We start from the raw sequence: 21,269 nt of genomic DNA, 5'->3' as shown, positions 1-21,269 counted from the left end.
GCCTAATAACGAATCATCAGAGCAGTTTACACATCACTCATCTACACTCCACATCCTTAAACCCTTCTTACCCTCTCCAGGAGCGCACAACCCTAATGATATCGGACCAGGCCCACTCGGCGATGCAGCTCACGCGCAAGTTCCTGCAACACTCAGTGACGTGCGCGCCCGCCGCGCCGCCCGCCCCGCCCGCGCCGCCGCCGCTGCAAGGTACAGACATCTCATAACTATTTTTGATGAGGAATTCATCCAGTTCGGCTAGTTTTTCTACAAAAGAAAGGCCAGAATTATTTATTTTTGTTTCCTGTTATTGAAGAGAATTTTAACTACTAGTCTCCCGTACTGACACACTTGGTGGAGTGAGGGTTTCCGACTTAAATTTCCTCATAACGCTGCGTTGTCACCGTTCAAAGGGTACAGAAAAAGATCACCAGTAAAGTTAAAATTGGCTTTTGTAAGAGTCCACAATAATTACATACAATATTTAACTCAAAAAGCCGACTTTTGCTATTTCTATTGCCAGTTTTACTGATGCTGTATATCCCAATAAACCTTTTCTTAACTCCACAGGTCCTTACCTCCCTGAGCCAGAAGCACCCCAAGCCGAATCAGAGACCCCCATCGACCAAACAGACCATCTCTACAACCGCAACGTGCTATGGACCTTCGAAGACATTCAGATGCTCATCGGATCAGACCTGCCGATCTTTGGAGGCAACGACCGCCCCTGCGTCAGTCTAAGACTCAGAGACGCGAGGGAACCCATAAACGTACTTACGGGGATCGACTACTGGTTAGATAACCTCATGTGTAATGTCCCAGAAGTGTTGATGTGCTACCATCTGGACGGGATCGTGCAGAAGTATGAACCGATGAAGACTGAGGATCTGCCTAATATGGAGAATTCTAAGTTCTCGCCGAAGGTTATAAGGAATGTTGCGCAGAATATCTTGTCGTTCCTGAAAGCGAATGCTACGAAGGCTGGACACACGTATTGGCTGTTTAAAGGTTAGTTGACACTGTACATTTTTAATTTAGCAGCTGTTTGTATAGCATTTAGTAGTGATTATACATTGAAGCTGTTGTAGGTACTAGATACATTTGGTACCGCAAACTGACCGTAGAATAGGGGCATACGCTTTTTGGTAAAAACTCTCAACAACGACAGCCAATCAGCTATCTCCGAAAACTTATCGTGAAGACCCCAGCTTAATTTACAGTTGCACATTTTACACTCATTGTTTCACATCTAGCTAACTGACAGTACATTCTATGAATGGCTCACACGGCTTAACGTGCCGTTGGAAGCACAGAAGGGTCTAGAAAACAAACATTTGAAATCAAACACCCATCCAATGGGTGTTTGACACATGGGTGTTGCTTAACTTCAATGATCACTGAAGCTAGCTTGACTACGGACGCTTCCTCTATTTATATTAACATAAAGCTCACACTCCCCAGGTCCGCACGACGACGTAGTGAAGCTCTACGACCTCACATCGCTGTGTCCCGATGCCCTTGACAACCCCTTCACCACGCCCGTGGCCATGCTGCTGTACCGTGTTGCACGGAACATGAGGCTCACTAACAGGTGAGAAACGTCACTGTCACCCAACGAACATACTGTCACCCTACTAAGGTGACACAGAAAAAATCCCCTCTAGACGAAAGCCAAACATTTTTAAGCGAAACTAACGCTACGACAGAGTGTAGAACTACGCACGCACTTTTTCGGTTTCTTTTAGGGCGGATATCTTGACCAATGCCCAGAAGACACTTTTTAGGACCTCTTGGAAGTGGATTATGTCAAAACGCCATCGCTATTGGTCAATTCCGGTAAGGATCCCTATAACACTGTCATCAACACAACATGCTTAGACAGTCACCATTTTGTTCACGTTACTCTATGAACGATGATAGGCTGATGATGATGCTGCTGCTGGTGGCTATACGCGCTGACGTGGCTGTGTCCGGACGCGCTGGACAACCCCTTCACCACGCCGCGGCCATGCCGCTGTACCGCGCCCACAGCAACATGAGGCTCACTAACAGGTCAGGAATATTATTGTCACCTAAGGAACCTACTGTCACCCTACTATGGTGACACAAAACGAATCCCCTCTAGACGAAAGCCAAATATTTTTAAGTGACACTAACCTAGCTAGGAAGTACCTTATTGTCTAATACGTACTGCATACATAGATAAAAGCAAAAGCGAACTATTTTTTACGACACTAGCGCTATGGTAGTAGATGGAACTACTAACTGAATAGTAGCATAGCAGAACCGTACATCTGTACTGCATCCAAGGAACATGAGGCTCACTAACAGGTGAGTAACTTATTCTGTATTAATTCTGCTCCAGAAGAATGCAAACCGCCCTAGAAGAAAGCAAAAACGAACGATTTTGTTGCGACACTAGCGCCACGACAGAGTATAGAACTACTAGCGCCATCTTTCAATTTAAAATGCTAGTGTCTTGACCAATGCCCAGAAGACACTTTTTAGGACATGTCAAAGGTGGAATGTGCCAAAACGCCATCGCTATTGGTCAATTGCGGTAAGGATCCCTATAACACTGTTATCAACACAACCTGCTTAAACAGTCGCCATTTTGTTCACGTTACTCTATGAACGATGCTAGGCTGATGATGATGATGCTGCTGGTGGCTATACGCGCTGACGTGGCTGTGTCCGGACGCGCTGGACAACCCCTTCACCACGCCGCGGCCATGCCGCTGTACCGCGCCCACAGGAACATGAGGCTCACTAACAGGTCACTAACTTATCTGTATAAATAGGTACTGTAGGGTGCCTATAAGGCGTACTACTAGGCTACAAGGGTGATTCAGTAGAAATTCTGCTCTAAAAGAAAGCAAAAGCAAAAGATTGTTTGCGACACTAGCGCCACGACAGAGTATAGAAATACTAGCGCCACAGTTCGTTTTCGTTTAGCGCGGAAAATGCTAGTATCTGGACCTGTAGTGTATGTAATGTAGGTAGATATAGATTAGTAATAAAGGAGCTTGTGTGGGTAGGGGCCATATATGATTCATTCTGGAATAAACCGTAATGTACACACGGCAACGTCAAATGGTCGGCAGGGCACACTAACGTAGTGTATGTGTGCACACTAACGTTGTCTATGTGTGTGTGTCACCAGTACCAAACCACACACACACACACACAACAGCACAAACGAGTTTGCGCGTAGGCAAACGCCCGTATACCAGCTGTGACATAAAAATATCAACCGGTAGTGTTAGTGAAATAGTTATAAAATTGATGTGAAGCAAAATTTCACTACCTGTGTCTATACACTTCGTAGCTCATTGGTAGAATGTTAGACTAATGAAACATAGGTCGTGAGTTCGAGTCCACGGATGGTTATTTTTATTTAACTTAATTCAAATTTTGCGTTAATTTAAACGCTGTTGAGTATAAAATTAATATATTTGAAACTGACAAATAACTACAAGCTGCATAGCTGTCGACTATTTCTCTTCGCCAAAAATATATGATTCGTTCTTCATTTGAGAATTAAAACCATTCTACCCTCATACAATATGAATAAACGAAATTTGTTTTTAGTTTTAGTGACAATTCACCTCTGCGTCTGCAAAGTGATTCACTTTGTGATTTGTCAATTTAATTAATTACTCTTCGCAGTCAGTATGGAAAGTCACTTAACCATGTTCAAAAAGGCGGAGATAATCGTATTTATATGAACAAAACATTACAATTAGTGAAATCGCAAGACATTTAACGGTAAGTAACATAGAATTGTAAATATTTTATTTGACTGTTAGAATATTTGTATTTGTATAAGCTAAGTATTTGTTTTTTTTTGTTTGCAGAGGAGAACTGTTCAATTATTGGTTCACCGATACGCAGATTCGGGACATGTAGACAGTAGTCGTCTATACGGATGCATCACCACGCCATCGAGATATCGTAGCTGCACATAGCGCTGATCCGTTCTGCAGCAGCCGTTCTACGGCCACAACACATAATCTATCCCTACAAACCATACGGGTTCACTTGCGTGCTGCTGGGTTGCGGTGTCGGAAGCCGACGAAGAAAATTGCTCTTACCGATCAGATCCGACGATGTCGAAACAGAGTGCGTTTTGCGACTGACTATTTTAAACTTTGATTGGTGCAACAATGTGGTGATATTTAGTGATGAAAAGTCCTTTAAGTCAGACAAGGATGGACGTAAGACATTATGGCGAAAAAGTGGTGAAAATTATAATTATTGGGGTTAGCTCAGTAATTTTTATTTTTCCATTTGTATAAGATTTTAGTTATTTTGTTAAAGACTTATTATTATTTACAATTATGGGTAAGCCAATGTGTTAATGATGTTATTGTTACTGAGGTTGGAATAAGTTATCTTATTTCTAGCTAATTAACATGTTGATTCATATAACTAATGACTTGCCTATTTACTTTAGTAAAACAGCCAGTCCATCCTTTTCTGATGTTTATTATGATTTAAAACTGCTATTTGAAAATTTTCCTTATTAATATAAACTACAACTATGTTTTAAAACGAAAAACAACAAAAACGTAATATCCTTAATGTTTATGTTACGGCAAGAATAAATTTGGTAATTTTAACAATTAATAACTTGTTTCATTTACTTTCTGTGTTGCTTTTATTCGTTTATACTACAATACTATTATTAACCATCTTAAATAATAAATTAAATCTATAAAAAAAAACAAAAAAGGAATATTGTAAGTTCAGTGGGATTTGAACCACCATACCTATTATTGTATTCTAGTATCATACCAACTGAGCCATTCAATCTTTTACAATGCCTTGCAAAATTTTGCTTCATATCATAAAAACAATGAATCATTGTCACTGGCACAACTACATGGTTACAATATACGTGTGTGGGTTGCCCAGAACTAAATAATTACGTCGACGTCGCCGACACACACATACACTACCTACGTTTGTGTGCCCTGCCAACCATTTAACGTCGCCGTGTGTACATAAGACGTTGTTTAATTTACTTCATTGGCTAACGAGGATTTTCAACGATATCGCGGAAGCATTTCAGTACAAGTAATTAGAATTATTTACGAATCAGCTGGGCATCGAATCACAACAATGTCGGTGGGGAGAATCGGCGAATTTGATGTCGCGAGTGGCAACTGGGCGAGGTACGTGGAGCGATTGGAAATGTATTTCCAAATCAACAAAATTGAAGAAAAGGATCGAGTGCCTATGCTTATCACGGTCATTGGTGATACGGCGTACGCGCTATTGAGCGATTTATTAAGCCCAGGGAAGCCATCATCAACAAAATACAATGTAATTATTTCCACGTTGAAAGATCACCTGCAACCAAAGGTTTCCATAATGGCGGAGCGTTACCGGTTCAGACAAAGGAGGCAATCGTGCGGCGAAAGTGTTAAAGATTATTACACGGAGCTTAAAAAGTTATCAAGTGAGTGTGATTTCGGTGCTAACTTAGAGGACAATTTACGGGACCAGTTAGTATGTGGTTTAAAAAGTGACGTAATTAGACAACGACTTTTTGCGGAGGACAGTCTGAGTTTCAGCCAAGCTGTTAAGATTGCGTGTTCACTGGAGGCGGCGGAGCGCGATGCGGCGTCGGTGGAGGTCATGGGTGCAGGGGGCGGCGGCGCCTCAGCCCATAGCAACAGCGCGGTACATGCGCTGACGTCATCGCGGGCGCGCGGGCCATCCGGCTCGGCGGCGCAGGGCTCCTACGGCCGCGGGCCTAGTGGGGCGCGGAGATGGGCTTCGCCGGACACGGCTCGAAGTGCTGATCAATCAGCTCAGTGTGAGGCGTGCGGCGCACGCAGCCACGGGATAAAAGACTGTCGATTCAGAAGGGCAATCTGCAGTAAATGCGGTAAAGAAGGCCACCTACGGCGTGTATGCCCCGCGTGGGCGGAGCGCGCCGGACACAGATGGGCGGGAAACAGAGGATACAAACAGAGCAAATCTCTGCATCATCTAGATGAAGGAGTACCCGCCCAGGAAGAGGATGACTCAGCAGAATGTGAAGAGGAGTTAAACCAACTCTGCTTGAGTGGCTACAAGCCGGTGAGTTTACCCATAAATGTAGATGGCCATAGATTACGTATGGAATTAGATACAGGATCGGCCATAAGTTGTATCAGTAAGGAAACATATGATTCCTTGTTTAGTAATAGGCAGTTGGAAAGCTATAATTTAGTTTTAAAATTCTATGATGGTAGCAGAGTACGTCCCTTAGGTTTAATTAAGCCTAATGTTAAATGGGGCAACATAACAAAACAATTAGAGCTCTTTGTAATTGAAGGTGGTACTACATCGCTATTGGGCAGGCATTGGTTAACTGAGTTGAAGGTGCCTTTGTTAACAAGCACAGATATGGTTGAACAATGTAATCAATTGGCAGATGGTAAAGAATTGAACATGTTACTTTCCAGACATAAGGAGCTATTCAGCGGCGGACTGGGTAGATTCACTGGCGGGAAGGTGAGGCTGCGGGTGCGGGAGGACGCGGTGCCGGTGTTCTGCCGCGCGCGCCCGCTGCCTTTCGCGCTCAAGGAGCGCGTGGACGCCGAGCTCGACGCCATGCTGCGGGACGGCGTCATCGAGCCGGTGGACTGCTCGGACTGGGCCACGCCGCTGGTGCCGGTGAGTAAGGCGGACGGTGGACTTAGAATATGCGCGGATTATAAAATCACGCTTAACCCTGCCTTGTTGGTCGATAGATATCCGTTGCCTAGGTTCGATGACTTATTAATGACCTTGAATAAGTCGGTTATATTCAGTAAATGCGATTTATCCCAAGCGTACAATCAGCTGGAACTCGATGAGTCAGCAAAATATACGGTAGTAAACACACATAGAGGTCTCTATAGGTACAAACGGCTCGTGTATGGCCTATCATCCAGTTCGGGGATATTTCAGCGGACCCTTTCAAATTTGCTAAAAGGCATTCCTTTCACGGGGGTTTTCATCGATGACGTCATCGTAGGAGGTAGGAATATTGAGGAACATCTAAAATCGTTAGAGGAGGTCCTGCGTAGATTGTCAGAAAATGGGTTAAAATTGAAGAAAAATAAATGCGAGTTTATGGTGGACGAGGTGAAATACCTCGGATATATAATATCAAAAGACGGTATCAAAACCGATCCGGAGAAGGTTAAAGCAATGGTGGAGATGGCGCCACCAGAAAACGTAGCCGAATTAAGGTCATTCTTGGGTCTGGTTAATTTTTATGGCAAATTTATCAAAAATATGAGTCAGATATTAGCACCATTGTATGAATTATTAAAAAAGATGTTAGTTGGGTATGGAGTACTAGGTGCAAGGAGGCTTTTGATACAATTAAAAGGGTCCTAGCTAGCTCGGAGGTATTAGCACACTACGATGAGGATAAACCGTTAATCTTAACGTGCGACGCAAGCGGGCAGGGGGTAGGCGGAGTGCTCACGCAGCCGGGCGCGCGCGGGGAGCGCCCCGTCGCGTACATGTCTAGGACGCTTAGCGACGCGGAAAAAAATTACGCTCAGATACAGCGGGAAGCTTTAGCGATTATAGTTAGCCTTAAAAAGTTTCACCAATATCTGTACGGTAGAAAGTTTTTACTTAGAACGGATCACAAACCATTAGTTAGTATTTTTGGATCAAAATCCGGCGTACCACCTATGGCCGCGAGTAGATTACAAAGGTGGGCGGTCATACTTTCGGCTTATAGCTATGACATTGAGTATGTCACAACGAAAGAAAATATAGCAGACGGTTTTTCGCGATTACCATTAAAGGTTAAAGAATATCCTAACAATCAGATACCCGAGCAAACCTACTTACATCAAGTACAAGACGCGTTATTATTAGATGCTTCATTGATTAAAAGGGAGACGGCCAGGGACCCAATTTTGAGCAGAGTCGTTAGTTTTATAAACGACGGCTGGCCGCAGGAGATTGAAATTCAAAGCGTGAAACCTTATTTCAATCGCAGGAACGAACTTTATGTAGAAATGGGTTGCATTATGTGGGGCCACAGAGTGGTCGTCCCTGAAAGCTGTAAAAAAAAAGTGTTAGCAGAGTTACACGAGCCACATATGGGAATCGTTAAAACCAAAAGTATAGCGCGTAGTTATGTATGGTGGCCGGGGGTGGATGAAGGTGTCGAGGCGACGTGTCGCGCCTGCGCGGTGTGCGCGGCCGAGAGCGACGCGCCGCGCGCGCACCAGCCGAGCCCGTGGCCTTGGCACGGCCGGCCGTGGACCAGGCTCCATGTTGATTACATGGGTCCAATATTCAATCAGTTGTACTTAGTGGTAGTCGATGCTACCTCTAAATGGATGGAAATCTTTGCGGTGCCTAGCACTGGCGCGACGCACGCCATTGAGAAGTTAAGTCAACTTTTTGCGCAATTTGGGTTGTGTAAACAAATCATTTCCGATAACGGCCCGCCATTCTCGAGCACTGAGTTCGAATTATTCACAAGGTCAAACGGGATAGACCACATATTTTCCGCACCTTATCATCCCGCTTCAAACGGGGCTGCCGAGAATGCGGTTAAAACGCTTAAGAAAGTTATAAAAAAGGCGAAATTGGAAAATTCGAATGTATCAATGGCATTACAGAAGTTTTTACTACATTATCGTAACACCGAGCATTGCACAACGGGGGATAGCCCAGCGCAAATTTTAATGGGGCGTTCGTTGAGAACTAGACTTGATGTAATAAAGCCAGATAGGGAAAAAAAGGTGTTGAGAGCTCAGCGTAGTCAGGTCGAGGGTGCAGGGGGTAGTGTCAGGGAGCTAAAGGCAGGCGATACAGTATGGTGTAGGCAATACCAACCGGGTAAAAAGTGGGTTGCGGGGGAAGTGTCAGAGAGGTTAGGCACTACTGACTATACTGTCCGTAGGGAAGATGGTTCTGAGACACATAGACATATTGACCAACTAAGGCAGAGGTCGTCCTTAAGTGTTGCACCTCCGCCTTGCGATCCGGTTCGGCGTCGTGATTCAGGGCCGAGGGTGAGCGGTGCCTGCGACTATAGTCCTTCGCTAAGTGATAGCATTGATAACACGGATCACACGGTTACAAAATCGCCTACGCCTAGTACAACAGTGAATCTACCACAGTCTCCGCCTACCGCGAAACCTATACGAAGTACTCGTAATCAGAATCCTGTATATAAATAATGGTTTAGTATTATATATGTATAACAAGTAGTAAGTAAGTATAATAGTTAAGTTTAGTGATCACTTAAGTATATGATTAAATTTAATTAAGTTAGTTTGTTAAGAGTATACTGTTATTTAAGTGGAGAGGATTGTAGTGTATGTAATGTAGGTAGATATAGATTAGTAATAAAGGAGCTTGTGTGGGTAGGGGCCATATATGATTCATTCTGGAATAAACCGTAATGTACATAAGACGTTGTTTAATTTACTTAATGCGCCAAAGACACTTATGAGGACCTAGTCTAAACCGCGAGAAGCCATTGATGCGCTATTCGTTTATTGCGTCAAGCACTTCGCTCAAGTTACTCAGTACTCTATGAACGATGCTAGGCTGATGATGATGCTGCTGCTGGTGGCTATACGCGCTGACGTGGCTGTGTCCGGACGCGCTGGACAACCCCTTCACCACGCCGCGGCCATGCCGCTGTACCGCGCCCACAGGAACATGAGGCTCACTAACAGGTCACTAACTTATACTGTATTAATTCTGCTCCAGAAGAATGCAAAATGAGTAACTTATTGTGTATAAATATGTACTGTAGGGTGGCCAAAAGGCTACAAGGCGTACTACAAGGCTTCAAGTGTGATTCATTATAAATTCGGCCCTAGAACAAAACAAAAGCGAAAGTTTTTTTTGACACTAGCGCCACGACAGAGTATAGAACTACTAGCGCCATCTTTCGCTTTCAACTAGACTAGAGCGAAAAATGATGAACTATTACTATCACCCAAGGCACATACTGTCACCCTACTAAGGTGACACAGAAAAAATCCTCTCTAGACGAAAGCAAAATATTTTTAAGCGACACTAACGCCACGGCAGAGTATAGAACTACGCACGCACTTTTTCGGTTTCTTATAGGGCGGATATTTTGACCAATGCCCAGAAGACACTTTTTAGGACATGTTAAAGGTGGATTGTGCCAAAACGCCACGCTATTGGTCAATGGGAGGTTTTCAACCATAGACAAACAACCATAGATTATAGATGACTTCATACTCAACAGCACTGCATTTTTTTAGATGCCGGCTAAAATAAAAAAAAAAATTAGAATGGAGTTAGCTGACACCCTGGATTAACGAATAGGCTACTTTTTATCGCGGAATTCCCACGGAAAACTGTTCAAGGCGAAGCGAAGCTAGCGGGAACAGCTAGTAAAATATAAATACCATTTTCCATAGACGAAGCGTGCAACAGCTCTTATTTGATTTCTTAAGCTACGCACAGACCGGCCCAACGAACGCTCAACGATGGATATTTATCATACATAATACAGGGCAGATTGCAGAAACGAAGGTCAACGAAACCCGTTCGTTTGGCCGGTCTGTACGCAGCTTTAGTATAAATATAGGAAAAATATGATTTTTACAAACCAATCTGCTGTTGTGTTTCGAAAGAAAACATAATAATAATTTTACCAATCCACTCCCCAGGTCCAAGCACGTGAAGCAGCTGCTAGAGCAGGCCATCTCGCTGCTCCGCGCCGATGCGCACGCGCAGATCGTGGCGTCCGCGCACTACATGCTGGCGGACTTGTTGCTGCCCGCCGCCACCGACCCCGCGCGCCCCGAGTTCACCGGTCAGTACCCTACCTACTACAGAAACAAGATTATCTATTCTTGGACCAACAGAGCGCCTATCTCAGCTATTGGAACACCCAAGCTTCCTACTCCAGTTTACTCGGGAGCTAGGCTGGCTGAGCTGAAATCAAGGGGATATGTACAAAGGTTCCACTCGAGAGAGCCACGTACAGGAACTTCACCCCCTACCAGAATAGAATAGAATAGTACCCTACCAGCCCCCGTATTATGTAACTCCGAGTGGGGTTGGTTGATATAAAATGGCTGACAACTTAGAGCATTATTAATTAATAACTTTTTACTGACTTATCTGATTTCACAAACGTTTGTGTTGAATGTAAGGATATATTGGTAGGCTTCTTGCATATTTCTTTCACTAAGATTTTCGGTGTTTTCGGTTAATAAGTCTCTCAAGTTGATACCAATTATCACCGGTTTCTAACTCTCAAAAAGTTACAAAATACGGGGGCTGGGTTGTGAGGGATATCCGGTTACTATCGAGCCCATACAATTCAACCCGGCATTCTCTAAAGCCTAACCTTATCGGCATTTTTTTTAACCCTAAAGAGCCGAGCGAAGCGAGGCCATTCAAACCGACCCCGTATTTCCTAAAACCTAGAGTGCCGAGCGAAGCAAGGCCATACATCTCAACCCTGCATACTCTCAAGCTTTGAGAACCGAGCGAGGCGAGGCAATACAAATTTAACCGGTATTTCCTAAAACGCAAAGAGCCGACTGACACTGACTACACACCCACTTTTTATAGATTACTTAACGGTTTTAGCTGCGCCGAAATCAGTGATTTACGACAAAACGTTGTATAAATATAGATAATATTCATAATAATTATCATCTATTACGTTACAGAGGAAAGCCAAAGCGAGTCTGACGCAGAAGAGCCGTGCTACGAGTCTGAAGAGGACGAGTCTAACGCACGCGATCTCGCGCTGAGTCATATAGCCGACCGCGCGCACCACACGCACACGGTAATTATACAAATAAGCCACACAAATACAGAAATAATATGAAGATAAAGACTGGACTATCTATGTGGGCTTATTCATAGGTCCGACAATCAGGCCGCGAGATGTAACCAAATGCATTAAAAACATAGCGTTGTGTACGAAATGGGCGATCGAGCGCCGCACCGCCCCGCCCCGCCATCGCTCCGGCTGTCACAAGTTTCATACCATGTCAATAACAGTTACCCCATTTTCAACTAGTTTTTCTTTTTCTGTAGGTTTTATTTTCTGCCCGTAATAATCCACACCGTTGTACATAGATTTTACCCACAGAAGAATCACATAAATTATCAACTTTTAGCCATCCTTCTTCTAACATCCTGTGTTAAATATTCCAATGGCATATTTATACCTAGTTTCACCATAGTCTGTTAGATCATTAACACCCCTGTTTGTAATGTCATCAATAATACGCCATCTCCATATTAAATTCTTGTCAGATGTGTCAAAAGTCTACAACTAATTCCTTGTTATAATCTAACAGAAAACGACACACTTCCGTCCGACAACTTTGTAGGTAAATTTGTATATAATGTAACGGTTACATTATTGGTCGAAGATTTTCAACTTTCTTCAATAACCTAATATTTCCCCCCTCTGCCCCCAGGGTCCTAAGTCCAGAGAGAAGGAGAGCGAGCCTCTCGGCACATCTCCGCCGGACCGCTGCGGCAAGGCGCTCCAACACGCGCTCAAGGGATTAATAGCACTGCAAAGCGTGCCCATTGACAAGTGCAAGGTGAGTGTGTTGTTTGTACTATCAACAAGTGCAAGGTGAGTGCGCTGTTTGTTGCAATGATTTTACATAATAATAGCGCTTTCACATCTTTACGACCTAAGAAACTATGTAAATAGCGTCCGACTATCAAAAGTCCGTCTATTATATTAACTCTACATATACAGGTGGTACTCTAAAATACATTTATATGAATCTCATTTTTAAGGCTTGATTAGAAGGAAATTTGACTTGGCTCATTGTCAGAGTAGACAAATAGCGGATAGCTCGCATCAATGTCGTTGCCGTTGTTTGTCAAATTTAGTAGTTCCTATAGTATAGAGGTCGCTATCTAGGTATCCAAATATCGGCACGTCTCCGCCGGACCGCTGCGGAAAGGGGCTGATAGCGCTTCAGAGCGTGCCTATTGACAAGTGCAAGGTGAGTGCGCTGTTTGTTACTATGAGTTTGTAACACGCGTGCCTATTGACAAGCTCGCTTTACTTTTGTAACAATGGTTTTACAAGACGCGCTCAACGGGTCAAAAGCACTGCAGACTCTGCAGAGCGTTTCCATCGGCAAGTGCAAGGTGAGTGTGCTGTTTGTAATAATGAATTGCGACGTATCACAAGAGTATGATTGCTGTGTTGTTTGTAAAAGTAAATTTACAACACAAGCTCAAGGGGTAAATAGTGCTGTAGAGCATGCCTATCGACAAGTGCAAGGTCAGTGTGCTATTTGTTACAATAATATTACTGTCTCCAAAAAAATAGAGAATAGTCGAACTGCAGAGCGTGCCTATCGAGTGTCAGGTCGGTGTTCTGTTCGAACCAAGGTTTTACACATCGTATTACAAGTGTCAGATCAGTGTGTTGTTTGTAACAATAACAATCAATTTTCAGATAATATCACAAGTGATCGTCTTGTCGGTTATTTCATTTCAGTAACAAATGCAAAGAAGGCCCAATCCTAGTTATCGCCATTTGTTCGTTTATTAATTAATGCTTCAACCATAATATTATATTCACAGGAGGAAGAAAGAGAGCGACTCCGCCAGCAAATAATAATCGAAGAGCAATCGCCCAAAATGGCGAACCCTTACGAGCCAATCAAAATGAACTACGAACCGTTACGCAGAAAACTTGACAGTTCCGAACCTAAAGAGCACCAATCACGAAGCAGGAGACGACGGCGGGAAAGAAAGAACACAGATAAGACAAACTATCAAATAGACACACAGAGTAATGTGGACAAAAACGCGATACAAGTGCGCAAAGAAAACAACGTATACCCATCTTGGCATGAGCCGAATAGAGACGATAATTTCGCTTGGAAGTTGCATTTAAAAACGCTTTTGTATGAGAAGATTTGTCTAGCGTTTGCAACGTTGGCCGAACACAGCTATTCTCATGAGGCTTTTGGGTTTTCCTTGAAGTATATAGATTTGGCGTCCAAATGCCAGAATTTGTTGAGTAATATGATTATAAAGAGTCGGATTGTGGATGCCAGCTGTCTGCTAGGGAGGGTTGGGGATAATTTCTTCCAGTTATCGAAGAATTGGGCGAGATTGGATCAATTTAAGTTGCAGTTTGAGAAAGATCATGAGGTGAGTGCTTTATGCTTTTCTTTCATTCAATCATTCTTCAATACACAATTTGTCACCTTGGTGAAAGGATTAGCCATTAAGATTAGTTGTCAGTCTGTGTCAGGGTGTGGCGGACTTATGTAAGTTACAGTTGTAAGTCACTCGGGTAGGCTCCTCAGATGCATTCATTCATTCTTGTATTCATTCATTCACACACCCACCCTTATAGTTCTTGTTTCTCATTGTGTATATGTATACGGGGTCACAAAAAGTATAGCATAAAAACATATTTTTTACTCTCTATAACTAGTTTAAGGTCACGTGACTAACAATATTTTTATGGAGTTTGTACTATTATTATAATATTTTTTATTGCATCAGGTGGACAGTAAACTGCGGGCGGAGATAGAGAATGACGTGTTGGAGGAGACCGAGGGCGTGCTTGAAGACGAGTTCAATCTAGGTAAGTGCCGTTTAGACTATTAAATTAAATACTCTTATTCAGACATGAATATTCAAGCGTAGCGTGAGTCGCCCACCGGTTTGCTGGACCTTAGACAGTTTTTTGATCCGTAGTCAACTTTACACATTAATAAAGTCACGTGTCAAGCATGACAGCTGCATATAAAGCTGCCATAAAACTGGCCATTCATTAGACAGGTAGCTGGATGAGGAAGGCCGTCCAGGACCGACTGTTGTGGCGCTCCTTTAGAAAGGCAGTCCAGCAGTAGATGATTACTGAGCTAATTATAATTCAGATATACGAAATTCGTGATAAGCGGGCATGTCGTGCCGTACTGTACTTATAAATAATATAATGTTATGTATTTTATTCTGTGAAAGAGCTACCTCTTATGGCACGTTTTAGTTAGGAATCCATTGATTGATTTTATTTTATGGAATTTTGTAATTTCCTTCTTATTTTGCCGTACAGCCGCAGTAGCAATAACAGTTTTATTGGCTTGTGCAAATAAAATATGTAAATAAATTGCGCTGTATGCTGTACACTCACAAGCAATGAAAAACCACCTGCAATTGACGTTCCATATCTCACTGCAACTTTTTCATTTCTCTTGATTGTATTATACATTATAACTCTATATTATGTCCTCACTTTTTTGTTGCTCTTGAGTGTATAATAACCCTATATCTCCCCAGATCTATCCCTACCATCCGACGAGCTAGACTCGATGGTCCGCTCCTGTGAGTACTACGAGCGCGCGCTCAACGTGACCGCCGAAGGGAAGAAGTGCGAGTTATTGAGGCGACTGGCGTCCGTGAAGAATGAACTGGGAGTGCGGTATATGAATGAGGCACAGAGTGAGTTATTGTTTTTTATAAAGCCTGTCACAGACTTAGCTATAATATTGGAGTTTTACCTACCATTAAAACTCTTATTATGTTTCCAGCGACATCTGAAATCCATGTTATGAGAAATGTCTGTTATCACCTGGCAGCTAGAGATGACGCAATAATGTGAAGTAGGTAACTTACAGTCGTTTGCAATAGAAACCAACAATCATGTAAACAAATATGGCGGACTGACATTGACAGCGTATTGTTTATGCCCATAGTGATGTCATAGTGTTCTAATTAGATTAAATATATAAGCCATAGACTATAAAATAAAACTGATTATATATAAAAAAAGTGTTTATTAAAACAAATTTAAATCTTCGTCTTCGTCATCATCACTATCAGAAGTGTCGCCGGTGACCGTAATTATAAATGGAACCACTATGTCATCGCTTGCCATGTCTAAAATGCCGTCGAGCTTTTTCATTTCTTCCTCTTCCTTTTTTCGTTTTGGTTAATTATATTAAGCTCTTGATTTTTTTTAAAATTGTATTCAAATAATATTAAATTAAAATAATTTATTAAATTAAAAATAAAAGATAACTTCAGATTACGAACAACACTAACTTTTCAATGACTTATAGAGTTCGATGAGTAAAAAACTAAGATGACAGCTTGTCAAATACTTCGAAATTTTTACGTTGCAAATGTTTTAACAAATTTAACTTATAAATACAAGTTAAATCGTGTTGAAGATAATGTGAAAACAATGGTGTGTTCGTTGAAATCAGACTATGTTCATAAATTGATCGAAAATGTATGTGATTACGGAGTAATCGTGACAATTTGGTTTGTTTACATGATTGCTGGTTTCCATTGCAAACCACTATACTTTGATCATCAGATATAAATCCGTGATGAGAAATATAGGTACTAACTATGGAAATACCAATGAAATGGAGGTGACCATATTAAAATACCTTATACTAATTTATTAAAAAATAAATTGGCCATGAACCTAATAGACCTAATCACAACAAACTTAGAATAATTATATACCTATTTAGGCATGTATATCACACAATAATTCATTTAGCAGATTTTTTTATTTTTATTTTTTATATACATCTATATTATGATCTGCCCTCGATAGCAGCTTCTAACCTGACTGTGGATATGAGTTTGTATCTGGTTTTGAACCAAACACAGGAACTATGACTATACTCTTACCATCGTCAATTAAATGATCATTGTCACAATGCAGCAAAGTTAAATCATGTACCCTGCGCCCCGAGTATAATAGGAGTAAAGTAGCTGTTCTCTTAGTTACTCCAAAAATTTTATCTACCAGCGGAGAAGAATGCTGTAGATATTCTATGAGCACACGTGCATTCCACATGGGTGGCTTCATGGGCACAGGTTTTGCTACTGAAATAGCCTTTAAAACGTGTTTTAAGACCAGATTCTGTGATATTTTTTAATAGAAATTACAGATTTATGAACAAGAACAGATCGATAAGCTACACCATAGAACAACGCGGACTCGCTACACCATCATTAAGAAATATAGAAGCTAAATATTTTGCGACCATTACTGACGAAGGAATAAACTTGTTTATATGTAGCTTAGACAATGATTTCAAAAGGAAGGAACTTCAGAACATTTTACTCAAACCTTCTTCATACAAGCAAAATAACTGCCATCTGTCATAATTTGTTGGAACTATGTCAGAGCCGAGCTACTTATCCTGACGACGCAACCTTGTACGTGCGTTCATATTTTACCGTCACCGGACAGTAGGTGTACATAATAATTTATGAGTGAGTTGCATGCGGACGTCCGTACAAGGTTACATCGTGCGGCCATTGTAGACTTTGGTAGTAAAATAATTATCGCTTTAAAATGTGTTTATTTATTAATTAAAGATGATACGATATTCCATATTCCTTTTTGACCTTCGTATGATAGTTTTTTAGCCTTTCACAACAAAAATAGGCATATTTATCACAAGAAACAAAGACTCATCTCTCCGTCACAGACAACTGTCGACTGAGGACCGTTGGCCCTAAAATGTCTACTTTAGGGCCAACGTGCGGGTGCCATTTTCTTGAGTGGTTTGGCCTGTCCTTACGCAGTAATATATATGTCAATGAGCTTAGAGCACCAAACCGACCATTTATTCCAAATAGGTGTGTAGGTATTTCCTTGTTGACATTTGAGGTATGTATGAGTAAGTGTCACTCTGGAGTTGGTCCGCGTGACAAGCAGTTTGCATTGTAACGCCTGGAAGGTACTGTGGTGTCAGCATACTGTTGAGCTCGTCGATGAGGTCCAGTAGTGTCTTGGCTAGGCAATGTAGGGTCAACGACCTGGTCCCTCCTTCTTGTTTGATGTAGGCCATAACTGTCCTGTTGTCCCTCTGTAGTAGTAATACTGTTGTCTGTCTGAGTGTCTTGTATTTCATGCTTATGGCACCTATAACAGTGAACATTTCCTTCAAATTACAATATCCCACTGGCCGAAACCTTTGAATCGTTTATTTGGGCAACCCATGCCTGGTCAGGTAATTCATCACTCGTTGTGGTTCGTGGATCAAGTACGGGATGTGCAGATTCTGTAGCCACCACTTTAGCTCTGTTGAAACCTCTTCTGGAATCAATAACTCTGTCTGGCGGCATAGACAAGATTCTTGACAGTGTCTTTGTATAAAACGGCAATGCAGCCTTCCCCGATGGGTGATGAAGGCTACAAAGTTGAATTTCCCTAAGAGGCGTTGTGCCTGCTTCAGGTTCCAACTGCCACATGTCAGCATACCAGTAATTGACTGTTGAATACCACCACTTTAGCTCTGATGTAATCTCTTCTGGAATCAATAACTCTGTCTGGGGGCATAGTCGATTTTTTGACAGTGTCTTTGCATAAAACGGCAATGCAGCCTTCCCCGGTGGGTGATGAAGGCTACAAAGTTGAATTTCCCTAAGAGGCGTTGTGCCTGCTTTAGGTTCCAACTGCCACATGTCAGCATACCAATAATTGACTGTTGAATACTGTCTGTCTTTGACGGTGGGAGGAACTTGCGGTTTGCATGTGTGTCCCAACCCACACCCAAGAATTCCAGGCTCTTTTTGATGGAGTCGTTATGGACTTTTGATAATCCATCATAAGCTTTGTAGAAGATCAATGGTCTATCGTTGCTCTTGTGTGTTTAAGAGGTTCTCTTTGGACTGACTGACAAGGCAATAATCGTTGAGATACTCAATCATGCGAATTCCTCGAGTCCTGAGGGTTTCCGCTATCCAATTGGTGATTGTTGTGAACATTTGGTTTATCTGAGCGAGCATTCTTTGCGACACCAGTATGGAATCTTATTATGTTTTCTGCTGAAGGTAAAATCAGTGGTGGTTTTGTAAAATGGGAAGCTGATTTTATTACTTTTAAGTAGGTAGGTACTACAGGTGGTGCTATGAGTGATTCCCAAAGTAGTAAAGGTAGTATTGAAGGCAGCCTACGAATGGCAATTAGTAATTTTTTATAAGATTCTTTGTATTTATTGTAAGGGGCTTGTATTTGTTATTGATCTTTTTGTCTCCTCCCCCTGCTTGAAAACCAGGAAAGGACTGTCCTTTTCTTTTATGGAAATTGATAAATTACACACCTCGTCATTTGATTGTGGTGTAAGTAAAAAGTCTTGTGGCCTTAGTTGGTTTTCCTTATTAGCACTCACTAAGTCAGATAGGTAATTGACTTACCGGCTGCTGCGACAGAACTTCAAACCTTGTGTATCAAGCTCCGAAAAACTCGATGAGCGGACCCGGGCGGCGGCGGCGGCGGTGGCGCGGGCGCGAGCGCGCGTGACGGCGGCGGGACGCGCGGCGCGTGCCGCGGCGATCCTTGCGGCTTCGGCGCGCGCACTCTAATGAGCAGCTGGCCCTGCTAATGCTACTCCGAGAGCCAAACTCGACGTCTCCCGACGTCTCTTACGAGAGCGGGAGGGCGGCGGCAGTAGCGGCGTGGGCGTGGCGGGGGCGGCGGCCGCGCCGACCGGGCGCGGCGCCGGGCCGCCCGCCTCCTGCACTTGCGTGTTGTGTTCCTCCGGCGCGCCTGCTACGGGGGACCGCAGCATGTGCACCAAACACTCATTTTCTTCGGAAAGGCACGCGTCGGGCCCGCCATTTTGACATGCGGAAAAACACTTCCCCGGTCGAATTGCACCCATCTGACACTGCATCCATCTTAATATTGGTATTTTCACACAACACGCGAGACGCGAACAAAATCTTGTTGGAAATTTGCTAATATTTCAGATAAAACAAGATTTCGAAAAAAACTGCAATGCGTACGACTTTAAGTTTGACGCAATAATGGTGGAAAAGTCACTAATCTGACAGCTAGAAAGCGACGCCGCCCGCGCCCGAGGCTTGACCAATCGTAGAAAGCGTGGGATTTTGGCGCGAAAATTTGAAAACTGCAAGCTGCTACGATGATAAGGGAGATGCTATCTCATAACATGGATTTCAGATGTCGCTACGGAACACATAATATATATTAATATTTTTATAGCTAGGCATATTACTGTATATTTTCTATACATTTTCGCAGTGACCGCACACTCAGCTATAATATATATTTCTGTGAAGTCACCACAGATATATGAATTGTATGGTATATTAATATATATTATAGCTAAGTCTGTGACGGCTTAAGACCTGGTTTCTCATGATTCTGTTAGTTACAGTCTCAATAACGGATTTGCTGACGTCGCGTTTAAGGATTATTACCCTTGTTAATTGGATGAGTCCCATGACGAAAACCTAATAGACCATTCATAAATCAAGCATTATGTGAATCATTCACTCACACTTCATTCAATATTCTGTCATATTCATTGAAATTGGTGTCTATGTCTCTATAATGTCAAACAACCTCAAACAACCAAACTTTTTGGTTTTGTGGTTGCCATGGTTACTATTTCTATCGAGGTTGTTTTTTGACATCCGTCATTGAAAATAATATCATTACACCATGCCCTTTGAAAAACGATACAACGAACTAGATGGAGTGTCAGTGCAAAAGAAAGGACTCAACAAATAACACCTCAATTTCTAAGTAAGGTCTTATTTTAAAACATTTTGTTTGAAGATTTTTCACTTAATTCAATAGTTCTCATTAAGTGATTAGGTTTAACTTCTTATATCTACCTCTGTGGTCTAGTGGTAGAAGCTCAGCTTCATCACCCAGGGATCCCGGGTTCGATTTCCAGGTAGGGCCATCAATTTGTGTTTCTATATTGCGGTTCCAAGTTAGGTTAGGACATTAAATTAAAACTTTTATCTCGGTTTGACAGTATATAAAACCAAGACAGTATTTCGCTTCATTTTTTATGTCACACAACATTTAGTTCGGATATTGTTTATCAAAGGCTCTGTTCATTTTTCCATCTTGAATTCTTGACAGATGTGTCAAAAGTAAATAACCCGTTGCCTGGTTACCGGTCTTAACCAAGTCTTAGCGGAACCCCACAGCAGCAATAGGCTATGTCTGAAAAAATTGAACAACGCTCATAATTTTTCTAATGATAGGAATAACCCTCCGTATCATCCTAAAAAAATCTCAGATTTTTCCTATGCGTCAGTAATTTTATAAAAATAAAAACATTTCAAGTTTCACAAAACGGGGATATGATGGCACTTCAGGACTTTTTCCATCGTCTCTATAAAAATATATGGGCAATAAAAAAGAAAAAATTGACAGGCGTCAGCTTTTACATACTCTTTGGTCACACGTCTAACCATAGACCTACAACGTCCAAACAACGTCACATCAAAACCTGTCATAT

The 21,269-nt window shown here is 42.2% G+C and overlaps 2 protein-coding genes and 1 long non-coding RNA gene across 3 annotated transcripts in view; 2 read left to right on the top strand and 1 right to left on the bottom strand.

Moving 5' to 3' along the window:
• The window catches only part of LOC105387762 (erythroid differentiation-related factor 1), a 28,568-nt gene that overhangs the window by 2,538 nt on the left and 4,761 nt on the right, over positions 1–21,269 (top strand). Inside the window, exons 5-13 of the mRNA XM_038111694.2 lie at positions 81–210; positions 571–1,008; positions 1,462–1,591; positions 10,671–10,816; positions 11,685–11,803; positions 12,447–12,575; positions 13,582–14,157; positions 14,518–14,599; positions 15,295–15,456. Coding sequence (XP_037967622.2) covers positions 81–210; positions 571–1,008; positions 1,462–1,591; positions 10,671–10,816; positions 11,685–11,803; positions 12,447–12,575; positions 13,582–14,157; positions 14,518–14,599; positions 15,295–15,456 — 1,912 coding nt within the window. The remainder of the gene's footprint in view (positions 1–80; positions 211–570; positions 1,009–1,461; positions 1,592–10,670; positions 10,817–11,684; positions 11,804–12,446; positions 12,576–13,581; positions 14,158–14,517; positions 14,600–15,294; positions 15,457–21,269) is intronic.
• LOC105391569 lies at positions 5,104–7,310 on the top strand. The gene is made up of 2 exons (XM_038114623.2): positions 5,104–6,090; positions 6,459–7,310. Exons 1-2 carry the CDS (start codon positions 5,125–5,127, stop codon positions 6,462–6,464), a joined length of 972 nt encoding a protein of 323 aa, XP_037970551.2. The 5' UTR covers positions 5,104–5,124; the 3' UTR covers positions 6,465–7,310.
• Positions 16,433–17,662, bottom strand: LOC125490687. The gene is made up of 2 exons (XR_007267839.1): positions 17,565–17,662; positions 16,433–17,085 (listed from the first exon to the last, which is right to left on the bottom strand). It is a non-coding gene; the product is annotated as an uncharacterized LOC125490687 (long non-coding RNA).

This window comes from Plutella xylostella, chromosome 26, assembly GCF_932276165.1.
Source record: "Plutella xylostella chromosome 26, ilPluXylo3.1, whole genome shotgun sequence".
Taxonomy (NCBI): domain Eukaryota; kingdom Metazoa; phylum Arthropoda; class Insecta; order Lepidoptera; family Plutellidae; genus Plutella; species Plutella xylostella.
The sequence above is the reverse complement of the archived record's forward strand: the minus strand, read 5'-3'. Positions and strand labels throughout refer to the sequence as shown.